Source organism: Hemiscyllium ocellatum, chromosome 9 (genome assembly GCF_020745735.1).
Source record: "Hemiscyllium ocellatum isolate sHemOce1 chromosome 9, sHemOce1.pat.X.cur, whole genome shotgun sequence".
NCBI lineage: Eukaryota > Metazoa > Chordata > Chondrichthyes > Orectolobiformes > Hemiscylliidae > Hemiscyllium > Hemiscyllium ocellatum.
The window spans coordinates 25,593,661-25,617,206 of record NC_083409.1 but is presented as its reverse complement, the minus strand read 5'-3'; the positions used below and the strand labels follow the sequence as shown (position 1 = coordinate 25,617,206).

Below are 23,546 nucleotides of genomic sequence, written 5' to 3'. Positions count from 1 at the left end.
CACCCCTCACACTGAGAGTCCCCTCCCTCACACTGACAGTCTCCTCCCCACACGCTGACAGTCCCCCCTTCACACTGACATTCCCCACCCCTCACACCCTCAGTCCCCTCCCCTCACACTGACAGACCCCACCCTCACACTGACAGTCCCCCCCTCACACTGACAATCCCCTCCCCTCACACTGACAGTCCCCTCCCTCACACTGACAGTCCCCCCCCTCACACTGGCAGTCCCCTCCCCTGTCACTGACAGTCCCCTCCCCTCACACTGACAGTCCCCCCCCTCACACTGACAATCCCCTCCCTCACACTGACAGTCTCCTCCCCTCACACTGACAGTCCCCTCCCCACACGCTGACAGTCTCCTCCCCTCACACTGACAGTCCCCACCCCTCACCCTGACCCCCTCCCCTCACACTGACAGTCCCCTCCCTCACACTGACAGTCCCCTCCCCTCACACTGACATTCCCCTCCCCTCACGCTGACCCCCTCCCCTCACACTGACAGTCCCTCCCCTCACGCTGACAGTCCCCACCTCTCTGGCTGACCCCCTCCCCTCACACTGACAGTCCCCTCCCCTCACACTGACAAACCCTCCCCTCACACTGACAGACCCCACCCTCACACTGACAGTCCCCCCCTCACACTGACAATCCCCTCCCCTCACACTGACAGTCCCCTCCCCTGTCACTGACAGTCCCCGCCCCTCACATTGACGGTCCTTCCCCTCACACTGACAGTCCCCTCCCTCACACTGACAGTCCCCAGCCCTCACGCTGACCCCCTCCCCTCACGCTGACAGTCCCCCCCCCTCACACTGACAGTCCCCTCCCCTCACACTGACAGTCCCCACCCCTCACGCTGACCCCCTCCCCTCACACTGACAGTCCCCTCCCCTCACACTGACAACCCCTCCCCTCACACTGACATTCCCCTCCCCTCACACTGACAGTTACCTCCCTCACACTGACAATCCCTCCCCTCACACTGACAGTCCCCCTCCCTTCACACCCTCAGTCCCTTCCCCTCACACTGACAGTCCCCTCCCCTGTCACTGACAGTCCCCGCCCCTCACATTGACAGTCCTTCCCCTCACACTGACAGTCCCCTCCCTCACACTGACAGTCCCCACCCCTCACCCTGACCCCCTCCCCTCACACTGACAGTCCCCTCCCTCACACTGACAGTCCCCTCCCCTCACACTGACATTCCCCTCCCCTCACGCTGACCCCCTCCCCTCACACTGACAGTCCCTCCCCTCACGCTGACAGTCCCCACCTCTCTGGCTGACCCCCTCCCCTCACACTGACAGTCCCCTCCCCTCACACTGACAAACCCTCCCCTCACACTGACAGACCCCACCCTCACACTGACAGTCCCCCCCTCACACTGACAATCCCCTCCCCTCACACTGACAGTCCCCTCCCCTGTCACTGACAGTCCCCGCCCCTCACATTGACGGTCCTTCCCCTCACACTGACAGTCCCCTCCCTCACACTGACAGTCCCCAGCCCTCACGCTGACCCCCTCCCCTCACGCTGACAGTCCCCCCCCCCCTCACACTGACAGTCCCCTCCCCTCACACTGACGGTTCCCCCCCTCACACTGACAGTCCCCACCCCTCACGCTGACCCCCTCCCCTCACACTGACAGTCCCCTCCCCTCACACTGACAACCCCTCCCCTCACACTGACATTCCCCTCCCCTCACACTGACAGTTACCTCCCTCACACTGACAATCCCTCCCCTCACACTGACAGTCCCCCTCCCTTCACACCCTCAGTCCCTTCCCCTCACACTGACAGTCCCCTCCCCTGTCACTGACAGTCCCCGCCCCTCACATTGACAGTCCTTCCCCTCACACTGACAGTCCCCTCCCTCACACTGACAGTGCCCCCCATCACACTGACATTCCCCTCCCCTCACACTGACAGTCCCCACCCCTCACACTGACAGACCCGCCCCTCACACTGACAGACCCGCCCCTCACACTGACAGTCCCCTCCCCTCACACTGATAGTCCCCTCCCCTCACACTGACATTCCCCTCCCCTCACACTGACAGTACCCTCCCCACACGCTGACAGTCCCCCCCTCACACTGACATTCCCCTCCCCTCACACTGACATTCCCCTCCCCAAACACTGACAGTCTCCTCCCCTCACACTGACATTCCCCTCCCCTCACACTGACAGTCAGCGCCCCTCACACTGACATTCCCCTCCCTCACACAGACAGTACCCCCCCTCCCACTGACAATCCCCTCCCCTCAAACTGACAGTCCCCCCCTCACACTGACAGTCCCCATCCTCACGCTGACAGTCCCCTCCCTCACACTGACATTCCCCTCCCCTCACACTGACATTCCCCTCCCCTCACGCTGACAGTCCCCTCCCCTCACACTGTCAGTCGCCTTCCCTCACACTGACAGTCCCCTCCCCTCACACTGACAGTACCCTCCTCACACTGACAGTCCCCTCCCACGCTGACAGTCCCCTCCCCTCACGCTGACAGTCCCCTCCCCTCACACTGACAGTCCCCTCCCCTCACACTGACAGTCACCTCCCCTCACACTGACAGTCCCCTCCCACACTGACAGTCCCCTCCCCTCACACTGACAGTCCCCTCCCCTCACGCTGACAGTCCCCTCCCCTCACGCTGACAGTCCCCACCCCTCACGCTGACAGTCCCCACCCCTCACCCTGACCCCTCCCCTCACACTGACAGTCCCCTCCCCTCACACTGACAGTCCCCTCCCCTCACACTGACAAACCCTCCCCTCACACTGACAGACCCCACCCTCACACTGACAGTCCCCCCCTCACACTGACAGTCCCCTCCCCTCACACTGACATTCCCCTCCCTCACACTGACAGTCCCCACCCCTCACACTGACAGTCCCCTCCCCTCACACTGACAGTCCCCTTCCCTCACACTGACAGTCCCCTCCCCTCACACTGACAGTCCCCACCCCTCACACTGACAAACCCCTCCCCTCACACTGACAGTCTCCTCCCCTCACACTGATAGTCCCCTCCCCTCACACTGACATTCCCCTCCCCTCACACTGACAGTACCCTCCCCACACGCTGACAGTCCCCCCCTCACACTGACATTCCCCTCCCCTCACACTGACATTCCCCTCCCCAAACACTGACAGTCTCCTCCCCTCACACTGACATTCCCCTCCCCTCACACTGACAGTCAGCGCCCCTCACACTGACATTCCCCTCCCTCACACAGACAGTACCCCCCCCTCCCACTGACAATCACCTCCCCTCACACTGACAGTCCCCTCCCCTCACACTGACAGACCCCTCCCCTCACACTGACATTCCCCTCCCCTCACACTGACATTCCCCTCCCCTCACGCTGACCCCCTCCCCTCACACTGACAGACCCCTCCCCTCACGCTGACAGTCCCCACCCCTCTGGCTGACCCCATCCCCTCACACTGACAGTCCCCTCCCCTCACACTGACAAACCCTCCCCTCACACTGACAGACCCCACCCTCACACTGACAGTCCCCCCCTCACACTGACAGTCCCCTCCCCTCACACTGACAGTCCCCTCCCTCACACTGACAGTCCCCACCCCTCACACTGACAGTCCCCTCCCCTCACACTGACAGTCCCCCCCCTCACACTGGCAGTCCCCTCCCCTGTCACTGACAGTCCCCTCCCCTCACACTGACAGTCTCCTCCCCTCACACTGACAGTCCCCTCCCCACACACTGACAGTCTCCTCCCCTCACACTGACAGTCCCCACCCCTCACCCTGACCCCCTCCCCTCACACTGAAAGTCCCCCCCTCACACTGACAGTCCCCTCCCTCACACTGACAGTCCCCTCCACTCACACTGACATTCCCCTCCCCTCACGCTGACCCCATCCCCTCACGCTGACATTCCCTCCCCTCACGCTGACAGTCCCCACCCCTCACCCTGACCCCCTCCCCTCACACTGACAGTCCCCTCCCTCACACTGACAGTCCCCTCCCCTCACACTGACATTCCCCTCCCCTCACGCTGACCCCCTCCCCTCACACTGACATTCCCTCCCCTCACGCTGACAGTCCCCACCCCTCTGGCTGACCCCCTCCCCTCACACTGACAGTCCCCTCCCCTCACACTGACAAACCCTCCCCTCACACTGACAGACCCCACCCTCACACTGACAGTCCCCCCCTCACACTGACAATCCCCTCCCCTCACACTGACAGTCCCCTCCCCTGTCACTGACAGTCCCCGCCCCTCACACTGACAATCCCCTCCCCTCACACTGACAGTCCCCTCCCCTGTCACTGACAGTCCCCGCCCCTCACACTGACAGTCGCCTCCCTCACACTGACAGTCCCCAGCCCTCACGCTGACCCCCTCCCCTCACGCTGACAGTCCCCCCCCCTCACACTGACAGTCCCCTCCCCTCACACTGACGGTTCCCCCCCTCACACTGACAGTCCCCACCCCTCACGCTGACCCCCTCCCCTCACGCTGACAATCCCTACCCCTCACACTGAGAGTCCCCTCCCTCACACTGACAGTCTCCTCCCCACACGCTGACAGTCCCCCCTTCACACTGACATTCCCCACCCCTCACACCCTCAGTCCCCTCCCCTCACGCTGACAGTCCCCACCCCTCATGCTGACAGTCCCCCCCTCACACTGACAGTCCCCTCCCCTCACACTGACAGTGCCCCCCCCTCACACTGACATTCCCCTCCCCGCACACTGACAGTCCCCACCCCTCACACTGACAGTCCCCACCCCTCACACTGACAGCCCCTCCCTCACACTGTCAGTCCCCTCCCCTCACACTGACAACCCCTCCCCTCACACTGACAATCCCCTCCCTCACACTGACAACCCCTCCCCTCACACTGACAGTCCCACCCCTCACACTGACAGTCCCCCTCCCTTCACACCCTCAGTCCCCTCCCCTCACACTGACAGTCCCCCCCCTCACACTGACAACCCCCCCCTCACACTGACAGTCCCATCCCTCACACTGACAGTCCCCACCCCTCACACTGACAATCCCCTCCCCTCACACTGACAGTCCCCCCCCTCACACTGACAGTCCCCCCCCCCACACTGACAGTCCCCCCCTCACACTGACAGTCCCCTCCCCTCACACTGACAGTCTCCCCCCTCACACTGACAGTCCCCCCCTCACACTGACAGCCCCCCCTCACACTGACAATCCCCTCCCCTCACACTGACAGTCCCCACCTCACACTGACATTCCCCTCCCCTCACACTGACAGTCCCCTCCCCTCACACTGACAACCCCTCCCCTCACACTGACAGTCCCCCCCCGACACTGACAGTCCCCACCCCTCACACTGACAATCCCCTCCCCTCACACTGACAGTACCCTCCCCAAACGCTGACAGTCCCCCCCCTCACACTGACAATCCCCTCCCCTCGCACTGACAGTCCCCTCCCCTCACACTGACAGTCCCCACCCCTCACACTGACAGTCCCCTCCCCTCACACTGACAGTCCCCTCGCCTCACACTGACAGTCCCCTCCCTCACACTGACAGTCCCCTCCCCTCACACTGACAGTCCCCTCCCCTCACACTGACAGTTCCCTCCCTCACACTGACAATCCCTCCCCTCACACTGACAGTCCCCCTCCCTTCACACCCTCAGTCCCCTCCCCTCACACTGACAGTCGCCCCCCTCACACTGACAGTCCCCCCCCTCACACTGACAGTCCCATCCCTCACACTGACAGTCCCCACCCCTCACACTGACAATCCCCTCCCCTCACACTGACAGTCCCCCCCCCTCACACTGACAGTCCCCCCCCCTCACACTGACAGTCCCCTCCCCTCACACTGACAGTCTCCCCCCTCACACTGACAGTCCCCCCCTCACACTGACAGCCCCCCCTCACACTGACAATCCCCTCCCCTCACACTGACAGTCCCCCCCTCACACTGACATTCCCTTCCCCTCACACTGACAGTCCCCCCCCGACACTGACAGTCCCCACCCCTCACACTGACAATCCCCTCCCCTCACACTGACAGTACCCTCCCCAAACGCTGACAGTCCCCCCCCTCACACTGACAATCCCCTCCCCTCACACTGACAGTCCCCTCCCCTCACACTGACAGTCCCCACCCCTCACACTGACAGTCCCCTCCCCTCACACTGACAGTCCCCTCGCCTCACACTGACAGTCCCCTCCCTCACACTGACAGTCCCCTCCCCTCACACTGACAATCCCCTCCCCTCACACTGACAGTCCTCCCCCTCACACTGACAGTCCCCCCACCTCACACTGACAATCCCCTCCCCTCACACTGACATTCCCCTCCCCTCACACTGACATTCCCCTCCCCTCACACTGACAGTCCCCACCCCTCACACTTACAGTGCCCCCCCCTCAAACTGGCAGTCCCCTCCCCTGTCACTGACAGTCCCCTCCCTCACACTGACAGTCGCCTCCCCTCACACTGACATTCCCCTCCCCTCACACTGACAGTCCCCACCCCTCACGCTGACCCCCTCCCCTCACATTGACAGTCCTTCCCCTCACACTGACAGTCCCCCCCCTCACACTGACAGTCCCCTCCCTCACACTGACAGTCCCCCCCCTCACACTGACAATCGCCTCCCCTCACACTGACAGTCCCCTCCCTCACACTGACAGTCCCCACACCACACACTGACAGTCCCCACCCCTCACGCTGACCCCCTCCCCTCACACTGACAGTCCCCTCCCCTCACACTGACAACCCCTCCCCTCACACTGACAGTCCCCCCCTCACACTGACAGTCCCCCCCTCACACTGACAATCCCCTCCACTCACACTGACAATCCCCTCCCTCACACTGACAACCCCTCCCCTCACATTGACAGTCCCACCCCTCACACTGACTGTCCCCCTCCACTCACACTGACAGTCCCCCCCATCACACTGAGAGTCCCCTCCCTCACACTGACATTCCCCTCCCCTCACACTGACAGTTCCCTCCCTCACACTGACAATCCCTCCCCTCACACTGACAGTCCCCCTCCCTTCACACCCTCAGTCCCCTCCCCTCACACTGACAACCCCTCCCCACACACTGACAGTCCCCCCCGACACTGACAGTCCCCCCCCTCACACTGACAGTCCCCTCCCTCACACTGACATTCCCCTCCCCTCACACTGACAGTACCCTCCCCACACGCTGACAGTCCCCCCCTCACACTGACAATCCCCTCCCCTCACACTGACAGTCCCCTCCCCTCACACTGACAGTCCCCTCCCCTCACACTGACACTCCCCTCCCCTCACACTGACACTCCCCTCCCCTCACACTGACAGTCCCCTCCCTCACACTGACAGTCCCCCCCCTCACACTGACAGTCCCCCCCTCACACTGACAGTCCCCTCCCCTCACACTGACAATCCCCTCCCCTCACACTGACAGTCCTCCCCCTCACACTGACAGTCTCCTCCCTCACACTGACAGTCCCCCCCTCACACTGACAGTCCCCCCCTCACACTGACAGTCTCCTCCCTTCACACTGACAGTCCCCTCCCTCACACTGAAATCCCTCCCCTCACACTGACAGTCCCCTCCCCTCACACTGACATTCCCCTCCCCTCACACTGACAGTCCCCACCCCTCACACTGACAGTCCCCACCCCTCACACTGACAGTCCCCCCCTCACAATGACAATCCCCTCCCCTCACACTGACAGTCCCCCCCCTCACACTGACAGTCCCCCCCTCACACTGACAGTCCCCCCCTCACACTGACAATCCCCTCCACTCACACTGACAATCCCCTCCCTCACACTGACAACCCCTCCCCTCACATTGACAGTCCCACCCCTCACACTGACTGTCCCCCTCCACTCACACTGACAGTCCCCCCATCACACTGAGAGTCCCCTCCCTCACACTGACATTCCCCTCCCCTCACACTGACAGTTCCCTCCCTCACACTGACAATCCCTCCCCTCACACTGACAGTCCCCCTCCCTTCACACCCTCAGTCCCCTCCCCTCACACTGACAACCCCTCCCCTCACACTGACAGTCCCCCCCGACACTGACAGTCCCCCCCCTCACACTGACAGTCCCCTCCCTCACACTGACATTCCCCTCGCCTCACACTGACATTCCCCTCCCCACACGCTGACAGTCCCCCCCTCACACTGACAATCCCCTCCCCTCACACTGACAGTCCCCTCCCCTCACACTGACAGTCCCCACCCCTCACACTGACACTCCCCTCCCCTCACACTGACACTCCCCTCCCCTCACACTGACAGTCCCCTCCCTCACACTGACAGTCCCCTCCCCTCACACTGACAGTCCCCTCCCCTCACACTGACAATCCCCTCCCCTCACACTGACAGTCCTCCCCCTCACACTGACAGTCTCCTCCCTCACACTGACAGTCCCCCCCTCACACTGACAGTCCCCCCCTCACACTGACAGTCTCCTCCCTTCACACTGACAGTCCCCTCCCTCACACTGAAATCCCTCCCCTCACACTGACATTCCCCTCCCCTCACACTGACATTCCCCTCCCCTCACACTGACAGTCCCCACCCCTCACACTGACAGTCCCCCCCTCACAATGACAATCCCCTCCCCTCACACTGACAGTCCCCCCCCTCACACTGACATTCCCCTCCCCTCACACTGACAGTCCTCTCCCCTCACACTGACAACCCCTCCCCTCACACTGACAGTCCACCCCCGACACTGACAGTCCCCCCCCTCACGCTGACAGTCCCCTCCCTCACGCTGACATTCCCCTCCCCTCACGCTGACAGTACCCTCCCCACACGCTGACAGTCCCCCCCTCACACTGACAGTCCCCTCCCCTCACACTGACAGTCCTCCCCCTCACACTGACAGTCCCCCCACCTCACACTGACAATCCCCTCCCCTCACACTGACATTCCCCTCCCCTCACACTGACATTCCCCTCCCCTCACACTGACAGTCCCCACCCCTCACACTTACAGTGCCCCCCCCTCAAACTGGCAGTCCCCTCCCCTGTCACTGACAGTCCCCTCCCCTGTCACTGACAGTCCCCTCCCTCACACTGACAGTCGCCTCCCCTCACACTGACATTCCCCTCCCCTCACACTGACAGTCCCCACCCCTCACGCTGACCCCCTCCCCTCACATTGACAGTCCTTCCCCTCACACTGACAGTCCCCTCCCTCACACTGACAGTCCCCCCCCTCACACTGACAATCGCCTCCCCTCACACTGACAGTCCCCTCCCTCACACTGACAGTCCCCACACCACACACTGACAGTCCCCACCCCTCACGCTGACCCCCTCCCCTCACACTGACAGTCCCCTCCCCTCACACTGACAACCCCTCCCCTCACACTGACAGTCCCCCCCTCACACTGACAGTCCCCCCCTCACACTGACAATCCCCTCCACTCACACTGACAATCCCCTCCCTCACACTGACAACCCCTCCCCTCACATTGACAGTCCCACCCCTCACACTGACTGTCCCCCTCCACTCACACTGACAGTCCCCCCCATCACACTGAGAGTCCCCTCCCTCACACTGACATTCCCCTCCCCTCACACTGACAGTTCCCTCCCTCACACTGACAATCCCTCCCCTCACACTGACAGTCCCCCTCCCTTCACACCCTCAGTCCCCTCCCCTCACACTGACAACCCCTCCCCTCACACTGACAGTCCCCCCCGACACTGACAGTCCCCCCCCTCACACTGACAGTCCCCTCCCTCACACTGACATTCCCCTCCCCTCACACTGACAGTACCCTCCCCACACGCTGACAGTCCCCCCCTCACACTGACAATCCCCTCCCCTCACACTGACAGTCCCCTCCCCTCACACTGACACTCCCCTCCCCTCACACTGACACTCCCCTCCCCTCACACTGACAGTCCCCTCCCTCACACTGACAGTCCCCTCCCCTCACACTGACAGTCCCCTCCCCTCACACTGACGATCCCCTCCCCTCACACTGACGGTCCTCCCCCTCACACTGATAGTCTCCTCCCTCACACTGACAGTCCCCCCCTCACACTGACAGTCCCCCCCTCACACTGACAGTCTCCTCCCTTCACACTGACAGTCTCCTCCCTTCACACTGACAGTCCCCTCCCTCACACTGAAATCCCTCCCCTCACACTGACAGTCCCCTCCCCTCACACTGACAGTCCCCCCCTCACAATGACAATCCCCTCCCCTCACACTGACAGTCCCCCCCCTCACACTGACAGTCCCCCCCTCACACTGACAGTCCCCCCCCTCACACTGACAATCCCCTCCACTCACACTGACAATCCCCTCCCTCACACTGACAACCCCTCCCCTCACATTGACAGTCCCACCCCTCACACTGACTGTCCCCCTCCACTCACACTGACAGTCCCCCCATCACACTGAGAGTCCCCTCCCTCACACTGACATTCCCCTCCCCTCACACTGACAGTTCCCTCCCTCACACTGACAATCCCTCCCCTCACACTGACAGTCCCCCTCCCTTCACACCCTCAGTCCCGTCCCCTCACACTGACAACCCCTCCCCTCACACTGACAGTCCCCCCCGACACTGACAGTCCCCCCCCTCACACTGACAGTCCCCTCCCTCACACTGACATTCCCCTCCCCTCACACTGACAGTACCCTCCCCACACGCTGACAGTCCCCCCCTCACACTGACAATCCCCTCCCCTCACACTGACAGTCCCCTCCCCTCACACTGACAGTCCCCACCCCTCACACTGACACTCCCCTCCCCTCACACTGACAGTCCCCTCCCCTCACACTGACAGTCCCCTCCCCTCACACTGACAGTCCCCTCCCTCACACTGACAGTCCCCTCCCCTCACACTGACAGTCCCCTCCCCTCACACTGACAATCCCCTCCCCTCACACTGACAGTCCTCCCCTCACACTGACAGTCTCCTCCCTCACACTGACAGTCTCCTCCCTCACACTGACAGTCTCCTCCCTTCACACTGACAGTCTCCTCCCTTCACACTGACAGTCCCCTCCCTCACACTGAAATCCCTCCCCGCACACTGACATTCCCCTCCCCTCACACTGACATTCCCCTCCCCTCACACTGACAGTCCCCACCCCTCACACTGACAGTCCCCCCCTCACAATGACAATCCCCTCCCCTCACACTGACAGTCCCCCCCCTCACACTGACAGTCCCCCCCTCACACTGACATTCCCCTCCCCTCACACTGACAGTCCTCTCCCCTCACACTGACAACCCCTCCCCTCACACTGACAGTCCACCCCCGACACTGACAGTCCCCCCCCTCACGCTGACAGTCCCCTCCCTCACGCTGACATTCCCCTCCCCTCACGCTGACAGTACCCTCCCCACACGCTGACAGTCCCCCCCTCACACTGACAGTCCCCTCCCCTCACACTGACAGTCCCCACCCCTCACACTGACAATCCCCTCCCCTCACACTGACAGTCCCCTCCCTCACACTGACAGTCCCCTCCCCTCACACTGACAATCCCCTCCCCTCACACTGACAATCCCCTCCCCTCACACTGACAGTCCTCCCCCTCACACTGACAGTCTCCTCCCTCACACTGACAGTCCCCCCCTCACACTGACAGTCCCCCCCTCACACTGACAGTCTCCTCCCTTTACACTGACAGTCTCCTCCCCTCACACTGACAGTCCCCTCCCCTCACACTGACAGTCCCCTCCCTCACACTGACAGTCCCCCCACCTCACACTGACAATCCCCTCCCCTCACACTGACAGTCCCCTCCCCTCACACTGACAGTCCCCTCCCTCACACTGAAATCCCTCCCCTCACACTGACAGTCCCCTCCCTTCACACTGACAGTCCCCTCCCCTCACACTGACAGTCCTCCCCCTCACACTGACAGTCTCCTCCCTTCACACTGACAGTCCCCTCCCTCACACTGACAGTCCCCCCACCTCACACTGACAATCCCCTCCCCTCACACTGACAATCCCCTCCCCTCACACTGACATTCCCCTCCCCTCACACTGACATTCCCCTCCCCTCACACTGACAGTCCCCTCCCTCACACTGACAGTCCCCACACCACACACTGACAGTACCCACCCCTCACGCTGACCCCCTCCCCTCACACTGACAGTCCCCTCCCTCACACTGAAATCCCTCCCCTCACACTGACAGTCCCCTCCCCTCACACTGACAGTCCCCACCCCTCACACTGACAGTCCCCCCCTCACAATGACAATCCCCTCCCCTCACACTGACAGTCCCCCCCCTCACACTGACAGTCCCCCCCCTCACACTGACAGTCCCCCCCTCACACTGACAATCCCCTCCACTCACACTGACAATCCCCTCCCTCACACTGACAACCCCTCCCCTCACATTGACAGTCCCACCCCTCACACTGACTGTCCCCCTCCACTCACACTGACATTCCCCTCCCCTCACACTGACATTCCCCTCCCCTCACACTGACAGTCCCCACGCCTCACACTGACAGTCCCCACCCCTCACACTGACAACCCCTCCCCTCACACTGACAGTCCCCTCCCTCACACTGAAATCCCTCCCCTCACACTGACAGTCCCCTCCCCTCACACTGACATTCCCCTCCCCTCACACTGACAGTCCCCACCCCTCACACTGACAGTCCCCACCCCTCACACTGACAGTCCCCTCCCCTCACACTGACAACCCCTCCCCTCACACTGACAGTCCCCTCCCTCACACTGAAATCCCTCCCCTCACACTGACAGTCCCCTCCCTTCACACTCTCATTCCATTCCCTCACACTGACAGTCCCCCCCTCACACTGACAGTCCCCTCCCCTCACACTGACAGTCCCCTCCCCTCACACTCTCAGTCCCCTCCCCTCACACTGACAGTCCCCTCCCCTCACACTGACAGTCCCCAGCCCTCACGCTGACCCCCTCCCCTCACGCTGAAAGTCCCCCCCCTCACACTGACAGTCCCCTCCCCTCACGCTGACAGTCCCCCCCCCTCACACTGACAGTCCCCTCCCCTCACACTGACAGTGCCCCCCCCTCACACTGACAGTCCCCCCCTCACACTGACGGTTCCCCCCCTCACACTGACAGTCCCCACCCCTCACGCTGACCCCCTCCCCTCACGCTGACAGTCCCCTCCCCTCACACTGACAGACCCCCCCCTCACACTGACAGTCCCCCCCTCACACTGACAATCCCCACCCCTCACATTGAGAGTCCCCTCCCTCACACTGACAATCCCCTCCCCTCAGGCTGACTGTCCCCACCATTCATGCTGACAGTCCCCCCCCTCACACTGACAGTCCCCTCCCCTCACACTGACATTCCCCACCCCTCACACCCTCAGTCCCCTCCCCTCACACTGACATTCCCCACCCCTCACACCCTCAGTCCCCTCCCCTCACACTGACAGTCCCCTCCCCTCAGGCTGACAGTCCCCACCCCTCATGCTGACAGTCCCCCCCCTCACACTGACAGTCCCCTCCCCTCACACTGACAGTGCCCCCCCCTCACACTGACATTCCCCTCCCCGCACACTGACAGTCCCCTCCCTCACACTGACAGTCCCCTCCCCTCACACTGACAACCCCCTCCCCTCACACTGACAGTCCCCGCCCCTCACACTGACAGTCCCCTCCCTCACACTGACAGTCCCCTCCCCTCACACTGACTGTCCCTCCCCTCACATTGACATTCCTTCCCCTCACACTGACAGTCTTCTCCCTCACACTGACAGTCCCCCCCTCACACTGACAATCCCCTCCCCTCACACTGACAGTCCCCACCCCTCACACTGACAGTCCCCACCCCTCACACTGACAGTCCCCTCCCCTCACACTGACAACCCCTCCCCTCACACTGACAACCCCTCCCCTCTCACTGACAGTCCCCTCCCCTCACACTGACAACCCCTCCCCTCACACTGACAGTCCCCCCCGCCACACTGACAGTGCCCCCCCCTCAAACTGGCAGTCCCCTCCCCTGTCACTGACAGTCCCCTCCCTCACACTGACAGTCGCCTCCCCTCACACTGACAGTCCCCTCCCACACACTGACAGTCCCCCCCCTCACACTGACAGTCCCCCCCCTCACACTGACAGTCCCCCCCTCACACTGACAGTCTCCTCCCCTCACACTGACATTCCCCTCCCCTCACACTGACAGTCCCCTCCCTCACACTGACAGTCCCCCCCCTCACACTGACAGTCTCCTCCCTTCACACTGACAGTCCCCCCCCCCACACTGACAGTCGCCTCCCTCACACTGAAATCCCTCCCCTCACACTGACAGTCCCCTCCCTCACACTGACAGTCCCCAGCCCTCACGCTGACCCCCTCCCCTTACGCTGACAGTCCCCCCCCTCACACTGACAGTCCCCACCCCTCACGCTGACCCCCTCCCCTCACGCTGACAGTCCCCTCCCCTCACACTGACAGACACCCCCCTCACACTGACAGTCCCCCCTCACACTGACAATCCCCACCCCTCACACTGAGAGTCCCCTCCCTCACACTGACAGTCTCCTCCCCACACGCTGACAGTCCCCCCTTCACACTGACATTCCCCACCCCTCACACCCTCAGTCCCCTCCCCTCACGCTGACAGTCCCTCCCTCACACTGACAGTCCCCTCCTCTCACACTGACAGTGCCCCCCCCTCACACTGACATTCCCCTCCCCGCACACTGACAGTCCCCCCCCTCACACTGACAATCCCCTCCCCTCACACTGACAGTCCCCTCCCTCACACTGAAATCCCTCTCCTCACACTGACAGTCCCCTCCCTTCACACTCTCATTCCATTCCCTCACACTGACAGTCCCCCCCTCACACTGACAGTCCCCTCCCCTCACACTGACAGTCCCCTCCCCTCACACTCTCAGTCCCCTCCCCTCACACTGACAGTCCACAGCCCTCACGCTGACCCCCTCCCCTCACGCTGAAAGTCCCCCCCTCACACTGACAGTCCCCTCCCCTCACACTCTCAGTCCCCTCCCCTCACACTGACAGTCCCCTCCCCTCACACTCTCAGTCCCCTCCCCTCACACTGACAGTCCCCTCCGCTCACACTGACAGTCCCCAGCCCTCACGCTGACCCCCTCCCCTCACGCTGACAGTCCCCTCCCCTCACACTGACAGTCCCCTCCCCTCACACTGACAGTCCCCCCCCCTCACACTGACAGTCCCCCCCCCTCACACTGGCAGTCCCCTCCCCTCACACTGACAATCCCTCCCCTCACACTGACAGTCCCCTCCCCTCAGGCTGACAGTCCCCACCGCTCATGCTGACAGTCCCCCCTCTCACACTGACAGTCCCCTCCCCTCACACTGACAGTGCCCCCCCTCACACTGACATTCCCCTCCCCTCACACTGACAGTGCCCCCCCTCACACTGACATTCCCCTCCCCTCACACTGACATTCCCCTCCCCTCACACTGACATTCCCCTCCCCTCACACTGACAGTCCCCACCCCTCACACTGACAGACCCGCCCCTCACACTGACAGTCCCCTCCCTCACACTGACAGTCTCCTCCCCTCACACTGACAGTTCCCCCCTCACACTGACAGTCCCCTCCCTCACACTGACAGTCCCCACCCCTCACACTGACAGTCCCCTCCCCTCACACTGACAGTCCCCTCCCCTCACACTGACAGTTCCCCCTCCCCTCACACTGACAGTCCCCTCCCATCACACTGGCAGTCCCCACCCCTCACACTGACAGACCCGCCCCTCACACTGACAGTCCCCTCCCTCACACTGACAGTCTCCTCCCCTCACACTGACAGTTCCCCCCTCACACTGACAGTCCCCTCCCTCACACTGACAGTCCCCACCCCTCACACTGACAGTCCCCTCCCCTCACACTGACAGTCCCCTCCCCTCACACTGACAGTTCCCCCTCCCCTCACACTGACAGTCCCCTCCCATCACACTGGCAGTCCCCTCCCATCACACTGACAGTCCCCCCCTCACACTGACAGTCCCCTCCCCTCACACTGACAGTCCACCCCCCCTCACACTGGCAGTCCCCTCCCCTCACACTGACAGTCCCCTCCCCTCACACTGACAGTCCCCCCCTCACACTGACAGTTCCCCCTCCCCTCACACTGACAGTTCCCCCTCCCCTCACACTGACAGTCCCCCCCCTCACACTGACAGTCCCCTCGCCTCACACTGACAGTCCCCTCCCCTCACACTGACAGTCCCCTCCCCTCACACTGACAGTCCCCTCCCCTCACACTGACATTCCCCTCCCCTCACACTGACAGTACTCTCCCCTCACACTGACAGTCCCCCCCCACACTGACAGTCCCCTCGCCTCACACTGACAGTCCCCTCGCCTCACGCTGACAGTCCCCTCCCCTCACACTGACAGTCCCCTCGTCTCACGCTGACTGTCCCCACCCCTCACGCTGACTGTCCCCACCCCTCACGCTGACAGTCCCCTCCCCTAACGCTGACAGTCCCCACCCCTCACACTGACAGTCCCACGCCTCACACTGACAGTCCCCTCGCCTCACACTGACAGTCCCCTCGTCTCACACTGACAGTCCCCACCCCTCACACTGACTGTCCCCACCCCTCACGCTGACAGTCCCTTCCCCTCACGCTGACAGTCCCTTTCCCTCACACTGATAATCTCCTCCCTCACACTGACTGTCCCCACCCCTCACACTGATATTCCCCTCCCCTCACGCAGACAGTCCCCACCCCTCACACTGACATTCTCTCCCCCTCACACTGACATTCTCTCCCCCTCACACTGACAGTCCCCTCCCCCTCACACTGACAGTCCCCACCCCTCACACTGACATTCTCTCCCCCTCACACTGACAGTCCACGCCCCTCACACTGGCAGTCCCCTCCCCTCACACTGACAGTCCCCCCCTCACACTGACAGTCCCCTCCCTCACACTGACAGTCCCCTCCCTCACACTGACAGTCCCCACCCTCACACTGACAGTCCCCTCCCCTCACACTGACAGTCCCCTCCCCTCCCACTGACAACCCCTCCCTCCCACTGACAACCCCTCCCCTCCCACTGACAACCCCTCCCCTCACACTGACAGACCCCCCCCTCACACTGACAGTACCCCCCTCACACTGACAATCCCCTCCCCTCACACTGACAGTCCCCTCCCTCACACTGACAATCCCCTCCCCTCACACTGACAGTCCCCCCCCTCACACTGGCAGTCCCCCCCCTCACACTGGCAGTCCCCTCCCCTGTCACTGACAGTCGCCTCCCCTCACACTGACAGTCCCCTCCCTCACACTGACAGTCTCCTCCCCTCACACTGAGTCTCCTCCCCTCACACTGACAGTCCCCTCCCCTCACACTGACAGTCCCCTCCCTCACACTGACAGTCGCCTCCCCTCACACTGACAGTCCCCTCCCTCACACTGACAGTCCCCTCCCTTCACACTGACAGTCCCCTCCCCTCACACTGACACTCTCCTCCCCTCACACTGACACTCCCCCCCCTCACACTGGCAGTCCCCTCCCCTGTCACTGACAGTCCCTCCCTCACACTGACATTCCCCTCCCCTCACACTGACAGTACTGTCCCCTCACACTGACAGTCCCCCCCCTCACACTGACAGTCCCCCCCCTCACACTGACAGTCCCCCCCCCACACTGAGTCCCCTCGCCTCACACTGACAGTCCCCTCCCCTCACACTGACATTCTCCTCCCCTCACACTGACAGTACTCTCCCCTCACACTGACAGTCTCGCCTCACACTGACAGTCCCCTCGCCTCACACTGACAGTCCCCACCCCTCACGCTGACAGTCCCCACCCCTCACGCTGACAGTCCCCACCCCTCACGCTGACAGTCCCCACCCCTCACACTGACAGTCCCACCCCTCACACTGACAGTCCCCTCCCTCACACTGACAGTCTCCTCCCCTCACACTGAGTCTCCTCCCCTCACACTGACAGTCCCCTCCCCTCACACTGACAGTCCCCTCCCTCACACTGACAGTCCCCTCCCTCACACTGACAGTCGCCTCCCCTCACACTGACAGTCCCCTCCCTCACACTGACAGTCCCCTCCCCTCACACTGACACTCTCCTCCCCTCACACTGACACTCTCCTCCCCTCACACTGACAGTCCCCCCCCTCACACTGGCAGTCCCCTCCCCTGTCACTGACAGTCCCTCCCTCACACTGACATTCCCCTCCCCTCACACTGACAGTACTGTCCCCTCACACTGACAGTCCCCCCCCTCACACTGACAGTCCCCCCCCCCACACTGACAGTCCCCTCGCCTCACACTGACAGTCCCCTCCCCTCACACTGACATTCTCCTCCCCTCACACTGACAGTACTCTCCCCTCACACTTACAGTCTCGCCTCACACTGACAGTCCCCTCGCCTCACACTGACAGTCCCCACCCCTCACGCTGACAGTCCCTTCCCCTCACGCTGACAGTCCCCACCCCTCACACTGACAGTCCCACCCCTCACACTGACAGTCCCCTCGCCTCACACTGACAGTCCCCTCGTCTCACACTGACAGTCCCCACCCCTCACACTGACTGTCCCCACCCCTCACACTGACAGTCCCTTCCCCTCACGCTGACAGTCCCTTTCCCTCACACTGATAATCTCCTCCCTCACACTGACTGTCCCCACCCCTCACACTGATATTCCCCTCCCCTCACGCAGACAGTCCCCACCCCTCACACTGACATTCTCTCCCCCTCACACTGACATTCTCTCCCCCTCACACTGACAGTCCCCTCCCCTCACACTGACAGTCTCTCCCCCTCACACTGACAGTCCACGCCCCTCACACTGACAGTCCCACCCCTCACACTGACAGTCCCACCCCTCACACTGACAGTCCCACCCCTCACACTGATATTCCCCTCCCCTCACGCAGACAGTCCCCACCCCTCACACTGACATTCTCTCCCCCTCACACTGACATTCTCTCCCCCTCACACTGACAGTCCCCTCCCCTCACACTGACAGTCCCCACCCCTCACACTGACATTCTCTCCCCCTCACACTGACAGTCCACGCCCCTCACACTGACAGTCCCACCCCTCACACTGACAGTCCCACCCCTCACACTGACAATACCACTCCTCACACTGACAATCACTCCCCTCACACTGACATTCCCCTCCCCTCACACAGTCCCCTCCTCTCACACTGACAGTCCCCTCCTCTCACACCCTCAGTCCCCTCCCCTCACATTGACAGTCCCCACCCCTCACACTGACATTCTGTCCCCCTCACACTGACAGTCCCCTCCCACACACTGACAGTCCCCTCCCCTCACACTGACAGTCCCCTCCCCTCACACTGACAGTCCACGCCCCTCACACTGACAGTCCCCTCCCCTCACGCTGACAGTCCCCACCCCTCACGCTGACTGTCCCCACGCCTCACGCTGACAGTCCCTTCCCCTCACGCTGACAGTCCCACCCCTCACGCTGACAGTCCCCTCCCATCACGCTGACAGTCCCCTCCCCTCACGCTGACAGTCCCCTCCCCTCACGCTGACAGTCCCCTCCCCTCACGCTGCCAGTACCCGCCCCTCACACTGACAGTCCCCTCCCCTCACGCTGACAGTCCCCTCCCCTCACGCTGACAGTCCCTACCCCTCACACTGACTGTCCCCACCCCTCACACTGACAGTCCCTTCCCCTCACGCTGACAGTCCCTTTCCCTCACACTGATAATCTCCTCCCTCACACTGACAGTCCCCTCCCCTCACGCTGACTCCCTCCCCTCACACTGACTGTTCCCTCCTCTGATGCTGAGTCACACCCCATCCCCTCAGCTGACACTGCCCTACCCACAGTGACACTCCAACACCTCCTTGCCCTCACGCTGACACTAACCCCTCCCCTCCCCACTCTGACACTGCCCCCACTTTATTTCAAAGCTGACACTCCACCCTCCCCGGCACTGGCCCTTACTCCCTCCCCTCACTTTGACCCACCCCACTCATGCGTACACTCCCCCCTCAAACTAACTCTCCTTATGCTGACGCTCCCCCCTCCCCTCAAACTGGCGCCCCCCCCACCTTCTTCTGACCCTCCTTTCCCCCCTGCCTGCCATGCACATGCTTATCAAGGACATCTCTACCTCTTATGAATATCAATGGCCAGCAAGTTTAGTGTTGAATTAATTCGAAGAATAACAGTCTGTATGTAACCATGCAGTGAGCTTTTGACAGAAACAGGACTGGTATTGTGCTGCCGAGCTTCTGTGGAATTGTTTTCCACTGAGCATTTAGAAGGCTCGGTAACAGATTGGAGAACCCACGGTCTCTGCAAACCTTCAGAGAGTGCTTGATAAGGTCAGGTTAGCTGTAATATTGAGAGGATATGAAATTGGAAGCAAGCTTCTCACCTTCGTCAGACAGAAGCTAGGTGACAGTGACTAGGGCTACCCTAACTGTCTGGATCTGATTGCTGCCGTCTCTGAGTGTCCTGTATTGGAAGGTTAGCTTTTCACTTCTCAAAATTCATCCAAGTCTGTAGGCAGCACCGTGTTAGGGCCTCACCAAAGAGGTGAAAACTATACAGGGAACTGCCGCTGCTGGGAGAGGGCAGGACCTCTGAGGAATTATACTTGTCTGGATGAGTGCAGCTCCAACAATGCACCAGAGGCTCAGTACCATCCAGGAAGGACAAAGCCGTCCACCTGATTGGTAGGCTATCCATCCACTTCAACCGTCACTTCCTTCACCCACGGTGCTCAGTGGCGCCTATGGTGAAGGAATATACCCATCTACGGGTTGCACTGCAGTAACTCACTGAGGCTCCTTAGACAGCACCTTCCAAACACCTGACCTCAATGAGGACACAGCTATCGGATCCATGGGATCCTTGCCATTGTGAGTTACTCTCCAGACCACTCACTCTCCTGACTTTGCCACTCCTTCACTGTTGCTGGGTCAAATTCCTGGCATTCCCTCCCTAAGGGCATTGTGGGTCAACCCAAAGCAGTGGTTGAAGAAGGCAGCTCACCCCCACCTTCTCAAGGGGCAACTAGGGCCAGGCAATACACACTGGCCCATACACCTACTTCCAATGGAAGAATTAAAAAGTGGAAGACCGGGCAAGGACTGTGTGTGCCAGGAGTGCCCGCCAGTGCCTGGGGTGTTTGGGAAATCCGCCAGGGATCCCAGCCCAGAGGCACATCCACTGTAATCGGTGCTACACAAGGACAGAATCAGATGGTTTCTCTGCTGTATCAGTGGAGAGTTCCTGTCAGCATCTCCGCTCTCTGCTGAGAATGAGGGAGGGTAGGGGAGATGGCTTGGGCGAGGCAGTTAAAGGCCGGGAAGGGGGCTAGTTCACAAGGGGACTCCGTTTCCGCTCAGAGTAAAGTCCGATGTATTTCAGAGCCCCGCTTTTCTGCACAACATCCGATTTGCTTTCAGCTGTTCAAGAGGAGAGGCAACGGGGGAAGGAGCGAAGTGACAACGAGCTGGAACCCAGCAGCAGCATCAATGACGACATGCCAGTGGAGAAAATTCTAGAAGCAGAGCTAGCTGTGGAACCAAAGACAGAGACATACGTGGATGCCAGTCCAGGAAATTCGGTGTGTAATACAGACTCCCTTCCACCTCTCTTTCTGCTTAACCGTAAGAACTAAAGTGAAACGTTGTTTTAACAAAAGCATTGTGCACTTCTAAATATGTTGGCGATTGCTTGTCTCCCAGTCGGCCTGCTGTCAGTCACAACACTCCCCTGAATCAGTTTGTCAGCAGGGAGTCTCTTTGAGGTGTGATCTCCCTAGTCTATCTGTGAACCAACCTGGGGCAGTTTGCTGTCATTCTCATTGCTCCCACTTTGCCAGTCTTGTCGAGTCTAATACCCCATCAGCACAGGCTTCCTTCACAGTGTGTGATGATGGGTGGGGTCACAGTGATGTGTTGTCATGAGACTTGGTCCCATTCCACAACTTTACTGCTCCCTGGTTAGGTGCTAAGAATGTGACATTGGGGCTAGGTACCACAGTGACCTTGCACCCTGGCCTTGGGTTGAACAAGGGTAGGACTGATGAGGGGATGTTTTCCACGTTCTGCTGACTGTGTTTGATGGGGACATTGTTGAAGAAGCTTTACATTTAAATTAAAAGTGTAGAGAGAGTTTTACTCTTTATCTCACCCCATGCTTACTCTTTATCTGTCCTGGGAGTGCTTATGGGGACAGTGTAGAGGGAGCTTTACTCTGTATCTAACCCTGTACTGTCCCTGTCCTGGGAGTGTTTGATGGGGACAGTGTAGAGGGAGCTTTACTCTGTATCTAACCCATGCTGTCCCTGTCCTGGGAGTATTTGATGGGGACAGTGTAGAGGGAGCTTTACTCTGTATCCAACCCCATGCTGTCCTGTCCTGGGAATGTTTGATAGGGACAGTGTAGAGGGAGCTTTACTCTGTATCTAACCCCATGCTGACCCTGTCCTTGGAGTGTTTGATAGGGTCAGTGTAGAGGGAGCTTTACTCTGTATCTAACCCCATGCTGTCCCTGTCCAGGGAGTGTTTGATGGGGACAGTGTAGAGGGAGCTTTACTCTGGATCTAACCCCAGGCTGTCCCTGTCCTGGGAGTGTTTGATAGGGTCAGTGTAGAGGGAGCTTTACTCTGTATCTAACCACATGCTGTCCCTGTCCTGGGAGTGTTTGATGGGGACAGTGTAGGGGGAGCTTTACTCTGTATCTAACCCCGTGCTGTCCCTGTCCTGGGAGTGTTTGATGGGGACAGTGTAGGGGGAGCTTTACTCTGTATCTAACCCTATGCTGTCCCTGTCCTGGGAGTGTTTGATGGGGACAGTGTAGAGGGAGCTTTACTCTGTATCTAACCCATGCTGTCCCTGTCCTGGGAGTATTTGATGGGGACAGTGTAGAGGGAGCTTTACTCTGTATCCAACCCCATGCTGTCCTGTCCTGGGAATGTTTGATAGGGACAGTGTAGAGGGAGCTTTACTCTGTATCTAACCCCATGCTGACCCTGTCCTTGGAGTGTTTGATAGGGTCAGTGTAGAGGGAGCTTTACTCTGTATCTAACCCCATGCTGTCCCTGTCCTGGGAGTGTTTGATGGGGACAGTGTAGAGGGAGCTTTACTCTGTATCTAACCCATGCTGTCCCTGTCCTGGGAGTATTTGATGGGGACAGTGTAGAGGGAGCTTTACTCTGTATCCAACCCCATGCTGTCCTGTCCTGGGAATGTTTGATAGGGTCAGTGTAGAGGGAGCTTTACTCTGTATCTAACCCCATGCTGTCCCTGTCCTGGGAGTGTTTGATGGGGACAGTGTAGAGGGAGCTTTACTCTGGATCTAACCCCAGGCTGTCCCTGTCCTGGGAGTGTTTGATGGGGACAGTGTAGAGGGAGCTTTACTCTGTATCCAACCCCATGCTGTCCTGTCCTGGGAATGTTTGATAGGGACAGTGTAGAGGGAGCTTTACTCTGTATCTAACCCCATGCTGACCCTGTCCTTGGAGTGTTTGATAGGGTCAGTGTAGAGGGAGCTTTACTCTGTATCTAACCCCATGCTGTCCCTGTCCTGGGAGTGT

The 23,546-nt window shown here is 60.7% G+C and overlaps 1 protein-coding gene across 2 annotated transcripts in view; it reads left to right on the top strand.

The window, feature by feature from the left end:
- The window catches only part of LOC132818939 (retinoic acid receptor RXR-gamma-A-like), a 167,534-nt gene that overhangs the window by 120,630 nt on the left and 23,358 nt on the right, over nucleotides 1-23,546 (top strand). For both annotated transcript variants that reach the window (XM_060830083.1, XM_060830082.1), the window contains exon 5: nucleotides 21,412-21,572. In XM_060830083.1, coding sequence (XP_060686066.1) covers nucleotides 21,412-21,572 — 161 coding nt within the window. The remainder of the gene's footprint in view (nucleotides 1-21,411; nucleotides 21,573-23,546) is intronic.